This window comes from Quercus lobata, chromosome 3 (assembly GCF_001633185.2).
Source record: "Quercus lobata isolate SW786 chromosome 3, ValleyOak3.0 Primary Assembly, whole genome shotgun sequence".
Taxonomy (NCBI): domain Eukaryota; kingdom Viridiplantae; phylum Streptophyta; class Magnoliopsida; order Fagales; family Fagaceae; genus Quercus; species Quercus lobata.
The window spans coordinates 31,623,906-31,645,801 of record NC_044906.1 but is presented as its reverse complement, the minus strand read 5'-3'; the positions used below and the strand labels follow the sequence as shown (position 1 = coordinate 31,645,801).

Sequence of the window (21,896 nt, the reverse complement as noted above, 5' to 3'; positions counted from 1 at the left end):
GGTGAAGCACTATGATAGATCAAACCCATTGATCGACGGTGAACACTGTGATGGATCAAACCCATTGATCGATGGTGAATCACTGTGAAGCTTGACAGAGAGATCGAACCCATTGATTAAACAACGAGATCGACAGTGAAGCACTGTGATGGATCAAACCCATTGATTGAACCCATTTATCGACGGTGAAGCAGTGTGAAGCTTGACAAAGAGATCGAACCTATTGATCAAACAACGAGATCGACGGTGAAGCTAGCAGAGAAATTGGGCGGGTGGCAAAGTACTGTGATGGATCGATGGTGACGCTAGCAGTGAAAGCTAGGCGAACGGCAAAGCACTGTGGTGGATTGATGGAGGAGGCTGGACTGAGGGATCGGAGAGAGAGAGGTCAGAGTAGAAGCTGAAGGAGAGATTGAGGTGAGGAGAGAGAAACAAATAATAAAGTAATGTATAAACGAGCTACAGTAACTGTGTATATTTACACGGTTACTGTAGCTCATGGAAATGTTTACATGATTTTACACAACTATACACGCACTGATGTGAGTGTCTTTTTGGCCAAAATGTGTAAAATAGAAGAATTTTTGTATTAGAAGATTATCCATTATCTGATGTGGATGCTCTTAGAACAACATCACTACAAATAAAAACAATTTATAACCACGTAATCATGATCATAACACCAAACAAACACAAACTATATGAGAACTTAGGATTTAGGTTTTATTTAGGAAGAGGGGCAAAAAATTAAATAACAAAATTGTATAATATATATTTTTTAATTTTAAATATACATATTAAAATTTATGTGGGTTGAGTCAAGTTAAGGGGATTTATGGATCTTATGACTTGAACCCAACCCAACCCACTATTTAAAAAAAAAAAAAAAAAAAAAATCATAACCCAACTCAACCCAACCTGGTGGGTTGGGTTAGGCCATGTTAGTTTTGGCGGGTTGGTAGGTTCGCTACAAACCCTTAAAACCTGGAATACCAACTCTCTCTCCAAGACAGTGTCCAAATCGTTACGCTTTTCGTGCAAGTTGGAACTTACCCAACAAGGAATTTTGCTACCTTAAAACCGTTATAGTTACAGCTGTCGTTCACTAGGGCTTTGGTTACCGGCTCCCCTATTATCAGATTACCAACTTCCTTGATCTCTCGGCACTGGGCAGACGTCAGCCCCAATACATGATCTTACGACTTTATAGGGATCTATGTTTTTGATAAACAGTTGCTTCCGGAAAAAACTGAAAACCAATCCCTTTTTCGATTCTTTGACCATTCTAGTTTTTAAAACCATGATAATTCTAAACTACTCTCCCAATTATGCATAAAGATGCCTTCACTTCCCAAGCAAAGGAATACCAGGATTGGTTTGTTCCGCCCAAGCCATCAAAATATTCCTTTATCATTCCTACTCACCAGTGTTATTGTTGTTTTCTCATCTCTTATGATTGCATCAAAGTTTAAATTCATCTCTTATGATTGCATCAAAGTTTAAATTACTCCAGCCTATAGGTGGGGCTTGGCATTTGATCTTCTTTCTTAGGACATTTTGATTCGGTATTCCAGACTTGTTTTTGTTCTCCGAAGGATGGGAGAACATGTCTTGATAGCTCCACGCCTCCACTAGGTTGTCCTTCAATTCTGACCTTAGTTCTAATCATTTATATATGGCCACAAAGAATCATGGCATAGAGTTGGAAATTTCTTGCTTCATCATCTTTAAAACTCTTTGGGTTCAGAATCAGTTTGATCCATTCATGGATAGACACATTGTTCATATTATTCAAGTTTAGGGGCCATGGGGGGTAGGAGCCGAAGTTGATATACCCAGTCATATTTCAGAAAAATATGCTCCAACGATTTTGGGGCATATTTGCGCAAAATACAATCAAGAGAAGGTATGGAAAATCTATTGTTTATGGTTACAAATGTTGGGAGAATATCCCATGCCATTTTCCACAATAGATGTTTGTGCCTAGCATGGATTTTGAGTTTCCAAATATCCTTCCAGTCTTCGCTGTTTAAGTATTGATTAAGGGAGAAGTAGGTGCTCTTAAATATTATGGATTTTCACTTTTTTTTTTTTTTTGATGAATAGAAAAATTATAAGTTGACATGACTGAGAATTCATCTATTATAGATAGACATGGAATCAAATATGTGAAAAGGCAAAAAGCTAAAGAATCCTTTATCCCTCTATGGCTCTGCCAGTTAATAAGAAAATTTTCCTACTTTTGGGCGGGGGAATTCACAATCTTCTTAATTGTCTTCATAGTGCATAATGATATTTCCAAGATCTGAAATCCAAGAAAATAAAAATAAAGCACATATATATATTTATAACAAAAGACGTTTTTTAGTTTTTTTTTTTTTTTGCAATGTTTGTAATTGTTAGTCTCCAATGTTTTAACTTTTTCAAGATAGTTTTTGAGTTATATTTTTGTGAACTTTATATTGGTATAAAGAACAACCGTAAACACCTTTATTCTTCTTCTTTTGGGAGAATGTTAATATTCTCATTCTTGAAAACACGTGTTTGAGAATAGCTTTTTTCTTTAAGAAAAAAAATCCAACCACTTGCTCATATTGTTTGGGATAATCTCGGATAGCAAAAAATATATTATGTATATGATATATGATCACACTCACAAATGGTAGGTCCTAATGGAATATATAATTTCTTCAACGACCTTATAGATGTTTGATGTCTCCACCATATTCTTCATTTTTTATATTTGCTAATTCCACTTTATGCTTCATTCACGTTTGGTATATGAATATAGAAAATGTTAGAAATAATGTTGTAGCATTTTAATATTATCTAATTAAAATGAATAAACTTGACAGCATAAATATAAAAATATGAGAATTAATATGGAAAATAAGGAATTAATGAAATGTTTAATCTCACATTGTAAAAGAGAGAGACACTTTTATTGTTTTTAAGTGTGGTGATTAATGAGTTGAAATGTATTGGAGTGGATATTGGACTAAATATGTGTGTAAGGGAAAGGTGAAAGGTGAAAGGTGAAAGGAAGATGTGTCAAAGTTGGAAATGAATCAGCCTCAATTGAGGGTTTGAATCCCCTTAAAGAAAACAAGTGTCACGCCTCAGTTTAAATAGTATTGTGCAAAAGTTGTTCAAAATTTAGTTGGGAGGTAAGAGTCGGAGTTCAAGTCTCCAATAATTTACAGTGTCTGTGTAAATATACACGATCATTAGCATTAGCTTATGCAAAATTTTTTGTCTATTTTAGCATAAAAATATTTTTTTTTTTTTGGGTTCTATTTTACACCGCCACATTAAATTATTTATTCTACATTCTATTTAGCTACAATAATTGGGTATATTTATATTGTTACTTTAGCAATTTTACAAATATACACATTTTTAGCTTGATTGATGTGAGTGATTTTGAGATTTGGATGTGTAAAATTGAACCATTTTTCTATTTTTCATTGTTTGATGCAAATGCTTAACTTATGTTTTGTATTTCATTATTTTATTTATTTATTCTCTCATCTCTTCCTCTCATCAATTATCTTTCTCTCTCTTTATGAAGTTTTTTTTTTTTTTTGATGAATTCTCTCTTTATGAAGTTAATAATAGACAAAGAATGAAAAATAATTATTTAAATAAAATATAATATAGAATAGATAATCTAATATATGTGTTTTTGAAAGTGACAATATAAAATAGAAAAAAAAAAAAAAAGGGTTTTATATAAACATTTTTGTAGGTTTATGTGAGATGGGCCGCACCCAAGGTTTTATACTGAAAACAAGCAGATGGGCTGATAATGTTGGGAATAGGCTGACCATGATTCTCAATTCACAAGACTATTGAATCATCGTTTAAGGCCTTATTGACCATGTCCAAATCACAGGCCATAGCTGCTGTTTAGGGGACCAAATTTTATCCACCAATAACACTGGGTCCTTGGATGCTAGTTTCTTATTATATGGACTTGTCTAGTAGTCACAGAATCCATTAAAATAAACTATAGAAAAATTCACTCAAATATTCTAGAAAGAAACTTGCATTGAACTTCCTGACTCATTTGTTTTTTTTAGGTCAGCCCTGGGCTGTAGTAGTGTACACGCCTACATACCCACCCACACATCTTCGCATCTTTTTTTTTATCCCTCTATCTCTCTCTCTGTTTAAAAGGGAACATCTCAAATTCTCTCAAATCTTCAAACACACCACCAACACCAACATCAAGCCTTTTCTTTTCTGATTCTTCTATCCACAATATACATATAAAAGAAAAGTAGACCAAACCAAAGGCATGTTGATACTATTCCCTACTCACTACTCCCTCTATTCCTTTCCTTCTTCTTCTTCTTCTTCTTCTTCACTGCTCTCTGTCTCTGTCTCTGTCTCAGTTTCTCACTCTCTCTTCAACCACATCCAATAGAACTCTTATAGTACTAGAACTAGAACCCCCCACAATCCAAACCCAACCAAACAAAGCGTTGACTTTTGTTTTGTTTTATTTTGTTATTCTGTGTCTGACCAAACAGTGGTTAAATGGAGCAACCAGTTCTGGACGACATCATCAATCGTCTTCTGGAAGTCCGAGGTCGACCGGGCAAGCAGGTCCAGCTCTCCGAGTCCGAGATCCGACAACTCTGTAGCGCTTCCAGAGAGATTTTCTTGCAACAGCCTAACCTGTTGGACCTTCAAGCGCCTATCAAGATTTGTGGTACTACTTTTTTTCCAATACCCACTTTTTGTTTTTCGGTTTTATTTTCAAAATTTTGCTTTTTTTGATTTTTAGTTTGGGAAATTTGATGTGGGTTTGTTTTGATTGGTTCGTTTCTGGGATATTTGTGTGGAAATTCCTAATAAACCCAGCTGTGTTTTTGTTTTTGTTTTTAATTTTTGGTTCAGTCTCTGTCTTAGGTGTGTTTCATTTGATTCTGTGTGTGTGTGTCTATTGTTGGACCCCATGAAGAATTTTGGTTGTCGAAGTTTAAAGCCCACTTGGGGTTTTGGGTGGTTGTGATTTAAGGTAGTCTGATGGAATCATTCAGATGTCAGAGTTTTGGTGTTAATTGCAGTTATTGGTTGTGATTCATTTGTTCTTTGTATAATCATTGATTGACAGTGAAATTATACTGTAATTTTGTGATTCATGTTTTGGACAGTGTTATTTTATGTGTCTGAATATGAATATAATTGGTTGCAGAAGCTATATATTCTGGATGATATGTTTTTGGGTTTGGATTTTCCCTGTTAGTAATGCAATGCGAGTGGTAGTTTAGGTTTTATTTGTTATGAGTATGTGTAATGATTGCAGCCTGGGTTGAGTTGCTAAACCTGGAAGGGCTTTGTGAATTCGCATTTGCATTTTGATATTCTTATCAATTTTTTGTTGTATTACTAGATACTTGAATTCTTTATTGTTTTCCATTTGCATTGTGTATCAGATCTTGTATGGTGGGTTTTATTTCCATCTGTGATGATGACCTGTTAACAATGAAAATTAGCTTGGACCTGCCTGCCTTATGAGCCCTTAATTGCATGCCTATAATTGGCATGGTATGGAGTTTTAGGAGCTATTATTCATGGGAAGTTTGTTCTTTTTTCTGTTTTGTTGTTCTTTTAATTTTCAACAGTAGTCAACAACTAGAGACTTTTTGATGATCTGCAGGGTGTGATTGTTTTTTTTCCTTTTAGTTATTTACCTTGGTGTTCACATATTATTCGCAACAGCATTATGCATTTGTGACCTTCCTAGAAGCCTATGCCCTTAAGTGCCCCTGGCACTCTTAACAACACTGGATGTGAGTCTGGGTTCATGTTGTTTGGTTGTGGTACCCCCAAAAGATGTTCTCTAATGATTGTGTGGCTTTGGCTCTACAAGACTTATTTGTATATTGTGCTCCAATTGTATGGTATCTTTGAAATTGAGAAAATGCAATACTCTTGAGGCTAATGCAGTACCTATCAAAAATACTCTCGAGGATGCTTTTTGTTTTATTGGTGGCCGTATCCTTTGAGGTCCAAAAAAAGTCTTATTATCTTGCCTTCTGTGTTTGATGCTCTAATGGCCTCAACTAATCTTTATATTGGAATATGTCATCAGTATTGGTTTCAATTTATGAGATACCACGTAATAGTAAGAAATAATTCAACTTTAAAAATACATTTGAATATTAACAGTAGTATTGCTTAATCCATTTGACATGAGTATTTGAATGCTTTAGATGATTATACATGAATGGAGGTGAGAAAGATAACAAAATCAAGGAAATAGATAAATTGATGAGTTTTTAATGAAAATAATAGCCCTCTGTTACAAACCTGATTATGAAAAGAGAAGATTCTGGTTTGTTGTTTGCTGATCCTTGTAATGAAATCTGAAAAGGAAAAGAGTGATTATTATTTTTTTGATAGATAAGGTAGTATTTTAAACCTATGACATCCGCTCCATGGTGATTGCTCTTTATCATTAGGCCAAGACATCAATTGATTTTTGATGTAGGTGGAGATTGAACCCCCCCTAGATCTCTTATTTATCAGGGAAAGAGTGAGTTAAAATATAAACATGAATATATAAGTCCATTGTAAATAAAAAATAAAGAGTAACATTAGATGTGCTGAAGTAGTTATCTACTTTGTGCCATAGTTGTTAGAACTTAAGATTACAATACATACAATTGAATACAACTTGTACATTGCATGATATGCATTGCTAATATGTTTAACAAGTTGGCTGTATCTTACAATACACATGCACAATGTTTATGACACTTCGCAAAAAAATGAGAAAAATAGTCAATATTAATTTGATTATTTTTTTAAATGTAGTGCACTTATTATTTGAGAGGGATTTAAAGAGGATCCATTGTCTGGTAAACTTGTAAAGGTCTTGGGCTGCCATGTGCAAATGCACAGGTTTGAGTCTTGAAAGCGGCTGATTCATGTAAAACTTTTGAATGATTTGGTAATTTTGTTCAAAGCACAATAGAAATAGGAGAACTGCTTGAGGGACAACAGCTTTCTATTGAAAGAATAATGAGTTTTTCGGTTCTTTATTTTCTTGCATATTAGTAGATGAGAGCTGACCATCTAGCATATATGATTTCTTCTATTCATTGTATTGTTAATTTTTATTGCATGAGCAGTATAGTACATAGCATGTAATATAAACAGATGTCCTAAAATGTTGTGAAATTCTTTCTATTAATTCAAATTTTCTTACTAGAGAAAAAAAAAAAAAAATGCACACTTAAGTGCAAAGGCCTTCTGGGGCCTAAGTCCAAAGTGTAAGTGCACATCTGAATAAAGTAAAGCACAAATTGTTAAGTATAATATATAAGATCTTTAAAAAAAAAGATTATAACATATCATAAAAATCAAAATAGTATTATATATAACCTATTTGGTTGGAATGTTGTGTCAATACTAAACAATTAAATGCTATGGAACTAAAGTTGCAAATCTCAAGAACTAAACAAATATATAAAACAAAAACTAAATCATGATATTTTCTTGGGTGAATATTACAAAGTTGTTGCTTTATTTTTGGGTTAAGGAATTCAAAAGGGGAAAAAAGAAAGACACATATAGAGAGATGGAGGCAGTAGGTTGAGGAAAGAAAAACCAGATATTACTCTTTCTTTTTGTCCCCCGGGTGGGGGGCGGGGGGGGGGGGGGGGGGGGGGAGGGGGTGTTGGCTGAGAACTTCCCAGATAAAAGGCCACAAATTATACAGATTCCCTTAACAATAAAAGAAGCATACTTTTAACATTTGTCTTTTCTGAAAAGGTCAACTCTTAGTAATCATGCTTTGCTTCATGCCTGGACGTCTCACTTTATGTGTGCCTTATCAGACCATTGGGCAATACTTTATCCAAGCCATTCGTCCCAGGTTTAAAGTGTCCAAGAGACTTTTTGCATATTGCACAAGATGTAAACCATTTTAATTTTTTGTCAAAGCCCAATTGCATACATCTTTTGTAAAATGTAAGAAATGCAATTTTTTGCCAATGCTGAACTGTGCAATGAAGATCACGAGTGTCAAGTTGGTACCAAATTACCAATGAATATACCAATGCATTAAATGTACATACTTATACAAAAAAAAGTGTTACATTGTAAATTAAATAATAATCTTAATTTTCAATTATGGAAACAGTGAAACACATACAGGGTTGGTCTGTTAGTTGACTTGTTTTTGGAAGCTTATAGCTTTTATATTTTTCTTTTTTGCTGGATATAGCTTTTATATATTACCACATTTTCTCTGCTATTTAGTAATTAATTCAATGTGATAATTGTTTATTTTGGAGACATGTCTTACCTAAGTCCTTATTTTAGTGTTACCTATATAACTCAGTACTTGTAATTTGTGATGTAAATTAATACTTTATGATTATTTTGGTAACATATTTTGAAAATTTAGGTGTATACTTCATTGTCCTAATTATTAGGACATTTGTTCATTAGTTTTTTTTGTTTATTTGGCGTTCATTATGTTATGGCTAACATGATGGTCCAGTTGTTAGCTTGTGGGAAAGGTAGGTGTATGATGAGTATGGTTGTTCCAAAAGCCATTCCTTGTTATTTGATTTCAACATTCAGATGGGAAGGGATAGTAGAGCTTTTGAGTAGTGGAGCTTACCGACGGTCTTAAATTCACTGATCTCATGGCTTTTAGTTTAATATTCCTTTGTTACTTGCATTAGTTTGCTAGATTTATTGATGCTTTGAACTTTAGGTGTGGAATATTTTTCTTTTGCTTTGTGAATTTTGTTTAGCTCAACTGGTAGTCTTATGGTTGAATAAGATATCTGGGGTTTGAATCCTGCCTACACCAAAAACCAAATGATGTATTGGCTTGATGATAAAAAGTAATCATCATGGCACAAACGCCATAGGTTGAGATTCTAATGTATCTATATAAAAAAATAATTTTTTTAAAAAAGTTTCTTTTTCCTCTTTAGGTGTCTCTCATATTCTTCCCATTTATTAGGGATGGCCCTTTTTTGTGGTGCCATTATTACTTCTATTGGTTATGGAAAAGTAAAAAAAGAAAGATGGTGTGAAATGATAGTATGATACTATGAGATGTGAGATCACGGTGAATTAACTTTCACATTGTACTAAGATTTTTAAAATCCATAGCCAAAATGCCTAGGTTTAACATATCAAGGCACTAGACTACTTTTCATCAAAACGGTACTAGACTACTAGAAAACATTTTGAAAGTGGCTTAAGGTTCAGTTTTGGATCTATGTTTTGATATTATGAAGTTTTTTTAGATTAATTATTTAGTGCACCTATCTAATTGTCTCAAAATATTGGTTTAGTATAAGTTGGAATGGAAGAGGCTAAGGGGAGGCCAAAAATTGAGTTGTGATTCTCACTGATCTTACATAGAATGTGCTTTATATAGGGTTGGATAGTGAAAAAGGGTTCAGATAGCTAACACCTATAAGTAGGAATTTGCACATAGTCATGTGGAGTTATTTTAATTTTTTAATTTTTTTTTTGGTTAGTAATTTCCATCTATGTGCTTTATCTTTTTTAGGACGAACCAAGTTTGTCATTCCTTGACGTTTCTATTGTAGGATATTTCTGAATGGAGGGCTTATCACATGGGCACAAACACCCTCCTCTCTCTCACTCTTGATTCAATTTTCTTCAGGTGGCATTTTGCAATAATGCTAAGATAGCGAGGATCCTTGTGAATTTGAACATGCAATAAAAATTCTTCATGTAGAGAAATTAGAATTAATGGGATTATAATAAGTAAATTATTATGGTAATGTGGCAAAGAGAACAAAGAAAATAGTGGGAGGAATTATAATCTTGAGGATGATTTGTGTTGTAATGTACTTGGTGTTGCTTGTTGGTACTAGCAATTGTGCTTTAAGCCAAGAGCCTTGTAACTGGAGCAACCTTGAGTGAATATCTTTGTCCAGGATGCATTAAGGAAAAAAAAACAAATTACAGATGAGGAACCTTGAACAGATTGCCAAAGCTTAGGAAGGATTGAACACAACTAGTGAGGCCAAGCAGAAGCTATATGGTGATTTATATTATGCCTTACTTTCAGAAGGAAGAGTGGAAGTTTTCTGGCAATGTTGAGATATTCATAATAGCTGTATTTTGCGTAAAATTTGATATGTGCTTCTGTTGAGCTTGATATTGCATGGGCTTGGACGTAATCCATTCGTTATGCATCTTAATATCTTAATAGGAATTGGTTAAATTTTTTTGATAAGTTAATTGCAATCGGTTAAAAATATAGTAGCACTCTTTGATTCTTTTCTATTTTTATTTTTAAATTATGCCTTCTTTTATAAACATGCTAGTGCATGTGATTTTTTTTCCTTTTGCATGTGTTGATTGAGATGATTTTTTTTTTTTGTCTCTGTTGAACTTGTTTTTGGATACTTAGCAATATAAATAAATAAAACAAAACAAAACAACTTGGATGATAAATTATTGAGTCCATACAATCAGTCTTGAGTAGAAAGCACCGACGTGGCTCCAAGGTCGCCGCACCTAAGTCCGACATGGCATCCGACGTCCGACTCACCGACTCTCCCTTTTTTTTTTTTTTTGATTCGCGCCGACTCAGCCAGATTCACGCCAATTAGGGCCAATTCGGGCCGATTTGGGTGGAAACGGGAACCAATACGGCCGAAACAGCCACCAAAACATGCTGATATGGCCAATTCTGGTTGAAACAGCCGCTGAAACAGGCCGAAATGGGCAGTGGCTGCCATTTTTCTGCTTCATGTGGCCTTGTGAGAGGAAAAAGAAAAAAAAAAAAAAAAAGAAGGAAGAAGAAGATAAGAAGACACAAAAAAAATGGATGGAAGAAGAATAAAGGTATGTAACAAAAGAATATAAATTAAGTAGGTGGGAAAGTCAATTATTTAATGTGGGTGGGCTTGGGCATTGGAAAATGAGTAAAGGAACCTACTTGAAATGTGGTTTTTTGTTTACAATTACCAAAAGTATTGATTTTATTTAAAAAAAATTATAAATAATTGTTTTTTAATAATAAATTCTACCATTTATTTGAATTTTTTTATATAAAAATATTAAATTTACTATATAAAAATGTTTTTAATAATTTTTTAATTGCCGAGTCCCGCCGCACCCGCACCCATCTTTTTCAAAAATTGCCGAGTCTCGCACCCACACCCGAGTCCCAAAACGCACTTGTGCTTCATAGCTCTTGACTTGTTCGTGGATGATAAGCCTCTGAGTCCAAATGTATGGTTACAGTGTGGATAGCATTTCACATTATTTAGATCATTCCCAAGTTTAACACGGTTTTCTCAATTGTGTACATAATTTGTGCGGGATAAAGTTGTGTTGTTTTTCATGATAGCCTCTCTCTCTCTCTCCCCCCCACAAGCTAATGCATTGATGTTAAATATCAGCATGTAATGAGCTTCTAGTACTTATGTGGTGCTGAAGTCGCTGATATGAAAATATTCAATTTTACTAGGTATGCCAACTATTAAATGTCTGATGTAGCCATCTGACAGATGACGACATGAACAAATGCTTCCTTGCGAAGCACTATTATTCTAAGATGTTAATTGGTTGTTTTTTTTCTTCTTACTTTTTTTTTTTTTTTTTTTTCCCCTTTAGAAAGAATGAATTTATGAATATCTGTCCTGATAACCAACTCTTTTAATGACATTCAGGTGACATACATGGTCAATATTCTGATCTTTTAAGGCTTTTTGAGTATGGAGGATTACCTCCTAATGCCAACTACTTATTTTTGGGGGATTATGTGGATCGAGGCAAGCAGAGTTTAGAAACAATTTGTCTACTTCTAGCATATAAAATAAAATATCCTGAAAACTTTTTCCTCTTGAGGGGAAACCACGAATGTGCTTCGATCAATCGTATATACGGTTTTTACGATGAATGTAAGAGAAGATTTAATGTACGGTTATGGAAGATATTCACAGATTGCTTTAACTGTCTGCCAGTGGCAGCCCTAATTGATGAAAAGATTCTCTGCATGCATGGGGGCCTCTCTCCTGATCTACATGATTTGGATCAGATTAGAAATTTGCAGCGGCCAACTGATGTACCAGACACAGGTTTGCTCTGTGATCTTCTCTGGTCCGATCCCAGTAAAGATATTAAAGGTTGGGGAATGAATGATAGAGGAGTTTCATTTACATTTGGTGATGACAAGGTGTCTGAGTTTCTTCAGAAGCATGATTTGGATCTCATTTGTCGTGCTCACCAGGTTTGACCAGCCATAGTAGTTCATTTTATTACTCACAGTGTTCAGAGTTGAGTTCATTTCCTCTTTCCTACTGGTAGAACTGTACAGAATATTCTGTTGAGGCCATACAACTTTCCTTTCAGGATTTATATATATAGATATTGGCTGGAAATTATACTTTCTGTGAAAGTTCTATAGCAATTTTACACCTATTTGATAGTTGCCAAAATTTTAAATTTAAAACCTTGTGGGTATTCAAAAAGAAAAGAAAAGAAAAGAAATGGTTTGCACATAAGAATCAAACCTGACATTACTTCTGTTTAGATGCCATGCCTCCACCCCTTTTATAATGACTGCCACCAGTTACTCCTTTCTGTACAGTCCCATGTTGGGTATAGAGGTCATGAACCTTCATTAATTTTAGCACTTCTGGGAGTAGTTAGTGTTTTTCTATTATATTGTTGGCAGGTTGTAGAGGATGGATATGAGTTCTTTGCTGAGCGACAACTTGTAACTATATTTTCCGCACCTAATTACTGTGGGGAGTTTGACAATGCTGGTGCCATGATGAGTGTGGACGACACGCTAATGTGCTCCTTCCAAATATTAAAGCCTGCAGATAAAAGCAAAAGGTTCAACTTTGGGAGCACAACTACATCTAAACCTGGAAATTCTCTAGCAGGGATGAATATGTTTGGGAGCACGACTACAACTAAGCCTGGAAACTCACCAACTGGAGTCAAGGTAAACACACCCCGTTTAGCTTGAAAGACAAAATCTAGGTTTACTAATGGAAGCTTTTTGCTGGAATAACAGATTATTGCATGAGATTTTCTCATTAGTATATAGTTCTTGTCACATCTTTCTTGTTTATAGACTGTTTTTAACTCGTTAAAATCAAGTGGTCTGCTTACTTCACTGTGCTACTGCAGGCTCCTTTTTTGTCAAATTATTTTTTCCATATCCATTTTGGGATGTCTCAAAAAACTTCTCTATGAAAAAATTGTAAAAAAAGTAATTATTATTCATTTTCCCATAATGCCCTTTATTATAATACTAAGAACAAGCTAAGAAAAAAATTATTGTATTTTGAGATGAGAAGTACAATTGGGTAAAAAAAAGGGGAAGAATAAATTATAGATAAAAGATATCAAGTATTTAATTCACTTTTTTCTACACATTGTGCTATATCCAATTCCAAAGTGACTATAATTATGGGATGGAAGAAGTAATGCATTTATCATTATCTTTTTCTCCATTAAAAAGAAATGCTCCAAACGAAAATAAACATGAAGATAATAATGAAAGTTAAAAAACAACAAAGACTAATGGAAACTGAAGGTCAAGGCAGCAGGAACTCAAGGAAGTCCTCACTTCTCAGTGGAATAAGAATGAAAAGTGAAAGTCCAGTCGTACTACTAAATAATAATAATAGAAACTTCAATTTCTACTGTCATTCCTCTTAAAGCAACGAGAGTTTCTTTCTCACTATAAGCATCACATTAAACACAGAGGATCAACATTCCAAATCTCCCCATTACTTCTTGTACCAAAACGTGCCTCTAGCACAAAAGAAACCATAAATCTTGAGCTACTGCACATTTACCATGACACACCAAATAAGCAGAGAATTAGAGACCATAAATCTTGAGCTACTGCACATTAGATTTGAACATAAAACATCAATCCATGATTATTAACCCTTGTTGTAACTTTGTAGTGTATTATCCAGTAATTGAACCAAATATTCTGATTCCCAATCTTGCACTTCCCTAATGATAATTGGAACCCAATAAAAATTCCTATTCCTGCTCTCTATATATTCTGCCATCTTATAATTTCTGTCCCTGGCTAGAAGAATGAGGTTAGGATGTCATCTTGCCATTCCACAACATGCCAAAACCGTGTTATAGAATCGTCACCAACAGCATATCTGATAAAGAGTGAGAAGCTATCCCATCTTATTATAATCTTTCTTCTGCAAGCCAACACGATAAGGTTGCTGACCTCATTAGAGCACCAACTCCTCAATTAATGGCATACCTTATGTCTACCACCTCTCCATAAAGCACTTTCTTCTTTTTCATAGCGCCATAAACATTTACCCAACAAAGCTTGATTAACAAAAGTTAGCTTCTTAATCCCCAAATCGTCAGCCCAAATCGAAGTACAAAAAACATTCCAATTGACTAAGTGAAATTTAAACTCCTCACCCAAGCCACCCCATAGAAAATCCCTCTGAAATTTTTCAGTGCCTTTTGCCACTCCCAGGGCAACGGGAATAAAGTTAGGAAATAAGTTGGAAGGTTGGATAAAGTACTTTTAATTAGTTTAAGTCTCCCTTTTCTTGATAAGTACAATTTCTTCTAGCCAGCCAATCTCTATGCTTCCTCTTAATGATAGTGTCCCAAATATTCCTTGCCTTCAATTGAGTTCCCAAAGGCAAACCTAAATATTTCATAGGAAGGGAGGCAACACAGAAGTCGATGACTTTTGAATTCATTAAATATTCAGCACCTTTCCGTCTGGCACAATTTCAGATTTGCTCAAATTGACAAGTTGATACCATTTTGAAACAAATGAGGATACTAATAGTAATTACACAGGACATTCATGTTTCTTTTACTCATATTCTCCTCGGATAATGTGCTGTAATGTGTTCAATATTCTCCTCATATTTGTCCTAAAGCATTTCTTATCTTTATGTGTACCTTAGTCCTTAGAGCCAAAAAGTTGTTATTGCTCTTAAATTTATGAACTCAGTTTCGCTTGTCTGATTATAATGAGCCATTTTCTCTCAATTGAAGTCATATTTTCTGTCATTTAAACTTAGTTCCCCATTCAGAATACAAAAGTATTTCTTGTGAAATGATTTCTTAAAAATATACACGCAGTGCATGGATATCTTTGGTTGAGAGAAAAAGAGAGAAAAGGGTAGGAAATGAAGGAAATTGGAGAGGGGTTGTGTATTCTCTTGGTTGGTACAGGTTAAAACTGGAAGAAAGGAAAAAGGGGGTATAGGTGGATTTTCCACCCAGGCTCGCATTACTTTTCTTCTCAAACGTGGGAGGCAAATGGAGGAAAAATTAAACGAGAGACTGAAGGCATATGATATGACCAATTTACCCCTCATTATAAATTTGCTGTCTTTATAAAAAAATAATGCCATTACTATGAGGGTATAATGGTAATTCAACATACCATAAATTATTATTTTAATAAGTTTACACGCCCACTGGCAGGTTTTGAACCCATGACCTGGCTACCCCCTCTTTTTTGAGGGGAGGAAATGTTGTTTGAGTTAGAGCTCATTGTCTTTCCTTCCTCACATCCTTCTGTACTACCAAAAAAGGAAATGGCACTCTAATTTTCATCCTTCTTACCAAATACTTAGAAACACCTAGTAATGGAGAATTATTATCTTTCCTTTTTTCTTTCTGTCATTCTTCTCTCTTCCTTCATCTCACTATTTAATCCTACCTTAAACTTGGGGAAGCAACTTATCTTTCCTGCCCTGTCATCAGATACTGAATATCTGCAATCAAAGACTCAATTTGTTCTGCTGCAACACCGAGACTTCTGTTTATTTATTTGTTAAAGAAACGTATGTCTAGATTTGATCATTCTGCTTGCTTTTGTTGATACAGGACATAATTTGATCTTTACAAGTGTTGCTGTCACTGCCCTTGATCTCTGTAAATGGCATCGTTAGATTTAATGCATGCATCTGTATATTACTGATTAACTAGCAATTTATTTTATTTCTTTTGAGGCTTTGCAGTCCTTCCTTGGGGCAATGTGAGATTTGTATTGGCAGATAGAGGAGGTGTGACAGCCCAGTTGGGTCAAGAACACGTGGGGTTGCCCATAAAGGAGGAAACTTGAGGTCCATTCAATTATTCTATAATATGTTCAAATTGTATAAATTGGAAGGAAAATATCTTTAGAAAGTAATGCAAAAGATAGTTTTCCTTGATACAAAGCTGTGTTTGAAGATAGAGGCTGTAGTCTCCTTTTCCACCTTGTACACTAATAGCTGCAATAGATGCTGCTATGAATTATTAGCTGAAAGTGTTTTCTCCCGTGTCTGTTCTGAAACCATGAAACATGCCTAAACAGTACTCGTCATTATTGGTGATTTAGGGACAAAAACATGAAGTTGTTAACAAATTTTCTCGTGTATGATTGTTGTATGTTTATTTTATTTTTCATGGGGAACCATCTCTGTGTTTGATTAAGTGGCCTAGGTTGGGTGTGATAAACAACTTGGTGATTGTCTTAGGATCCTTCAAGTGTGCAATTTTCCATTGTATATCACAACTGGACACTCCAAAATGCCTATAATAGAGATTCCTGTAAAAACCATGAAGGCCATTTTTTCCCTTTCTAACCCAATGTCAGTGCGGTTACTTTAGTTGCTCTGATCATTGTGAAGGTTACTTATTACATACATATCATGCATCATTGAGTAAATATTGAGTTTTTGGTAAGTTCTGGTCTCAAGGATAGATGGAAAGGGAGATTTGAACCAATGATCTCTGTTTCATAAACCGACTCCCAAATGATTGTGCTTATAGGATTTAGTTTGAACCCTTTGTTTAAAAAAAATTATTTTTTAATGTCAGTTTGAGCAATGTTAGGTGTACTATAACCTTTTTTTATTTTTGGCACCATAATGAAAGTGGCAGTGCAAAGAGGGTTAGCATCAAGTCAATTAAAAGAATAGCTTTGTCTAATATGCATGAAAGATTAACTTGCAATATCTGCTAAGCTGGACGTTTCTGCAGAGCCTGCTTGCTTATGAATTTGCACCAAATTTTCATTTATCTCACCATTGTCCATATTTCTTTCATGATTACCTATATGTGCCAGATAGGTGTCTTTCTTCCTTGACAAAGCAGTCACCTCCTTGCTTTTAAGTAAATAATGACACAAGTCTTCTAAATTTGTGTTCTTTGTTAGGGGCAAAGATTGGGTCTAGTGCTCATGTGCATTGGATCTGTTTTAGGATTTTGACCCATGTCAAAACCTCTCTTGCAACTTAACCAGTTGTGGCAGCTGTGTCTTGACCATCCCAGCTAAAGTGGAAGATGAGACACCTGTGTAAGGGTATTTGTATAGCTAGAGGTGCCGCTCCTTTTGTTCATCTCATGTCTGCTGATGATTGTATACTTTTCTTCCAAAACCACTAATGTTTTGAAAGATCTCCTTGATTGGTATAGCGAGCTTTTGTTCCAAGTTATTAATCTCAACAATCTGAGATATACTTTAGTCCTAATACTCAAGCTAGCGTTCAAGATCGTTTAGCATCCTTCCTAATTTAAGATTAGATGCGTTTTGGTCAAAAGAATATGATTTGTTGAAAGTAATTGTGTTATATGTTTATCTTCAAGAGTGGAAAGCCAAAGCTTCTTTTGCAGGCTGACAGACTAGGCTATAATTATAAGTCAGTTTTGGATTCCATCCCCAAATCTTTCAATGAGAAGATTGGCTATATTGTATGGAACTTTTGGTGGGGAACTGATGTCAATTCAAGGAAAGTCCAAATGTTCAATTACTAAAATGGCAGTTGCTCTGTCAACCAGGGAAATTGGGTGGAGTTGATTTCAAAAATACATCACTGATAGTGAACTAGTTTCTTTTGGCTAAGAAGTTTTGGAGAACTATTTTGCAACCTGCATTTATTCTCTCTAAAACTCTTAGGTCTAAGTACCCAGAGACTGTAAAAGTTCGATTCCCTTCTGATTGTAAAGCAATAAAGCTTCATGCCATAGGGTTTTGGAAAAGTATCTTATCAAGAGGGAATTAAGCTTTTGTTGATTAGCACCCTTGCAGATGGATTGAAAAACTAGTAAAATCCTTGTTCGCTCCTTCCAATGCTCAGAAAATTTTGAGGCTTCCATTATTCATGTTTGCAATTCCCAATAGATTAATTTGACTATTATTCTACTTTGGGTAGATATGAGAGCTCAACATAGGTTATCAGCTACTAAGTGAGAATTCCCAATAAGAAAGCTAAAAAAGATATAACTTTTAGCAATTTAAAACGCATCTTTATCTATTTTGACACTTCACTTTATAATACACTCTTTATCAAATGTTTTATTTTAACATTCAACAAATCAAAATAATATAAACAACACAATAAATAACAATCACAACCATCACCACATTAAATTACTATTTTTTTTAACACCACATATTAAAAAATTAAAATTTGTTTTTTAAGTTTTAAGCTACATTGAGCTAATTGTAGCTGATACCCAAATTTTTTTTAGTTTACCTCCTTTGCTGTGCAATACATTTTGAGAGTATTGGTTGCTAAATTGACTTTATTGGTTGCTAAATTGACTAAAAAGTCAATTTAGCAACCTTATTGGGGATGCTCGAGCTAAGAGAAATAATGGGGTGTTTACTTTTGATCCCGTATGAAGTGGCAAAACTTTTGGAAATTCAAACTAAAAAGAAAATCTTCATTTGGAAAACCTGTAATAATGCATTACCCATTGTCACAAAATTAACAAGAAATAAAAGCCTTGATTGATATTGGTTGTGCATGGTGTTTAATTGAGAAGTCTTGAAATATTCACCCATGAGTAGTGTGGTTAGTTAAATGAAAAAGTTTCGTGTGGGATTATGACTAGTGTTAAATGTAATATTGCTAGGTCTAAATTTGTTGGTTTAAGTTTTGGATTAAGTGGTATCCTAACATATTATATGAAATGCTCACAAAAAGATTCTTCAAGATGTAAATTTTTTAACTATCAAAACCAAAATTCCAATTAGTGAAATGGTTCATAGGGCCAGTCTTCAATGCACAACATTTAGTAGAGAGAGGATGACTCCTGTGTTAGCTCCAGCCATAGTTGAGTAAGAAATTCTTTAAGTGAGCATTAGTTAGTGTTCTAACAAAATACCTGAAACCCTCACAAATAGACTCTTGTAGATCATTTGTTCCATACTTGTAGTCAAGTCCGGCTAGTGCAGTTTGGGTCGGATAATACAATTTACACTTAATGCATGATTACAAACTTTATTTAGCACTGTATAAGAAAGTGGTTAAGTGAAAGGGCAAGAGTAACATCACGAATGTTTTGATTTTTCTACAACGTTTGCTGCCAATAATCTGTGGTCAATTTGGATTGCAAGATGGAAGCAAAAATTTTGAAGGGTGTACAGAAATTTACAAATGTGTGGGTTGACATTACAGGGTTAGATCCTACCAGAAATTTAAGAAATTCTTGAGCTATTACTTTAAAAGAATTACAGACTCACACATCTACTGCATTTTTCATGCCACACATCACACAAACCCATCTACCATGACTACAAAAAAGAATTAAAGGGTGTTGGGTAAGCCCCAAGGGTTTAAGGCCCAATCAAACTTTATTGGCACTGGTCTTACTAATACTTTGTGTTTACTTTTCTCTTCCCATGAGAATATTCATCTTTTTAGACCTGTGTCCAAATAGAGAACTGGGTACCTTGAAAACTCTTGGGTCTTGGCCCAACACCTACAAGATTTTTAGAAGCCCATCTGAGAAACAGAAAAAAGAATGAGACTTCCAGATTTTTGGCAGCCTCACCGTTCTTCTCTTCCTCATTCCCAGTATAGTTTCCTGTGTTTTGTGTTGTTTTGTATGATCCTGCCTGTACGAAAGCTCCTTTGCCCTGGAGAGATCTAGGAATTACATGTTTCAACCTTTATATGTGACATTGCCTAGATTTGTAGGATGGAATTGACTTTACCGACTTACGGTTTTTTTTAGGAGAACCATGGTTAAAATCCTCCCTTATTTGTTGTAACAAATAAATTATAATAAGAAAAGTTTTATCTAAAACAACAAATTAAGGCATTCTGGAAAAAGTTTAAGGCAAAAACATTTTTGGTTCTTATTTTTTTGGCCCTATTTTCAATTTGGTTATTTAACTTTTCGCAGATTTCATTTTACTATTTGACTACATTGCTAGTTTAAAAATAACATTTTATATATATAAGTGAGACTACGAGAAGGACCGATGATAACAAATTTAAAAGAATAAAGTTAAGCTATAAAATTGATTGTAACCTAAGGCTACAACCTTATTTAATAAAATAAATATTATTATATAATTTGAAAATCTAACCGTTGAATTACATAATCTTTACATTCTTAATATACAAATTTTGTGTCAATTAGATATTATTTATTATATAATCTATAAGCTTATATATTATGCATAATTTTAAATTACAAAAACTTGCAATATAAACAATTTATTGATGGCATAACTATTGATCTTTAATTTTCTAGGAATTTTGCAAGGATGAAGGATATAAGAAGAAGATATAATCTAATAGTAAATTTGTCAAAATTCACCTTCGATAAAAAGATATTGAGTAAGATTGTAACCTAAGGTTACAACTAATTTTGTAACTAAATTTTGTCCAATTTAAAAATATATAGACCAAAATGAAAATTGTGAAACTTGAAAACAAAATTAAAATTAGGACCAAAATATAAAGACCAAATTTTTTTTGCCCAAAATTTAAAAGTAATCAAACTTTTTTTATCAGCAATGCTACATACACAATAATTTTCACAATTTTTTTTAATAATAATTGAATCGACAATTTTATACTGTTTTCCGTTTGTACTCCTTACTGAATTTTGTTTTTCTTCCATTAACAATTTGGTAGGTGTGAGATTATTATTATTATTATTTTGTCAATAGACTTTCTCTCTTTTATAAGACAAACATTTTAGTCTTCTTGCACAATGTGCGGTAATCACAAAAAGCAGAGACTTTCAAACTTATGAGCTCGCATGTCTTTCACGTGGTTTCTTACATTTTTAGTCGTAGGAATTCAAATGGAATATTTATGGGATATCCGAAAATTCAGTCAACGAAGTGAACAAAAAGTTAAATGTCAACCAATGTAATATCTTTCTAAGTTTCTGTGGTCTTAGAAGGGCCTCGTCTTATATATATGACGCATGCACTTATGCCTTTTCTTTTCTTTTTTTTCCACCTTAATTTCTACATAGTTTACTATCTTTAAAAAATTTATACATAATTTAATATCTTCAATTTGTATATAACACCTTCAACTACATGAATTCAATTTTTCAACCATCAAAATAAAAAATTATAATAAGGAGAACCTACTTTACAGAAAAATGATTTCAAGAATAAAATAAAACCATGCTTGATAAAGTCTAACTCAACTGTATCTTAATTAATTCTTAAAGCATAATATATATGTAGAAAATGTCAAAGAGATATGGTGACTGTACCCATGTTTGTCTTAAAAAAAAAAAAAAATCATTATTAAGCCAATGCTGCGATTTTATATCATGTTATTTATTATTAGAAAGGAAAAAAAAAAGAAAAAAAAAAAATCCATTCTCATAAGGTTGGCTTGTACAGTTGTACTCATTAGACGAGCCACCAGAAAGAGCAGCAAATAGTAGAACGACATTGCTGGGTTTTTTTTTTTTTTTGGTATATTATTAAAGGGTTCTTATAAATCATTTCCCTCCTTTATGTGAACCTCTACTATTAAATAATTTTTTTTGCTTTTATTTTAGGTAAAATTACAGATAACACCTAATGGTATATTCTGGCATATCCTGTATTTTTATTTTTGACCACTACCTTCTTGTGAATGACGGCATTAGAT

At 33.8% G+C, this 21,896-nt stretch overlaps 1 protein-coding gene across 1 annotated transcript; it reads left to right on the top strand.

Moving 5' to 3' along the window:
- Positions 1–4,078: 4,078 nt before the first annotated feature.
- Positions 4,079–16,443, top strand: LOC115981489 (serine/threonine-protein phosphatase PP1 isozyme 2-like). Its single transcript, XM_031103661.1, has 4 exons — positions 4,079–4,717; positions 11,694–12,253; positions 12,701–12,976; positions 16,014–16,443. Exons 1-4 carry the CDS (start codon positions 4,543–4,545, stop codon positions 16,032–16,034), a joined length of 1,032 nt encoding a protein of 343 aa, XP_030959521.1. The 5' UTR covers positions 4,079–4,542; the 3' UTR covers positions 16,035–16,443.
- The last annotated feature ends 5,453 nt before the right edge of the window (positions 16,444–21,896 follow it).

Excerpts from the sequence above, each read along its gene's own strand:
- LOC115981489 (XM_031103661.1), top strand. The coding sequence starts at position 4,543 with ATGGAGCAACCAGTTCTGGACGACATCATCAATCGTCTTCTGGAAGTC. Across the intron at positions 4,718-11,693 it reads AGCGCCTATCAAGATTTGTG|GTGACATACATGGTCAATAT; the intron begins GTACTACTTTTT and ends AATGACATTCAG. Across the intron at positions 12,254-12,700 it reads TCATTTGTCGTGCTCACCAG|GTTGTAGAGGATGGATATGA; the intron begins GTTTGACCAGCC and ends TATTGTTGGCAG.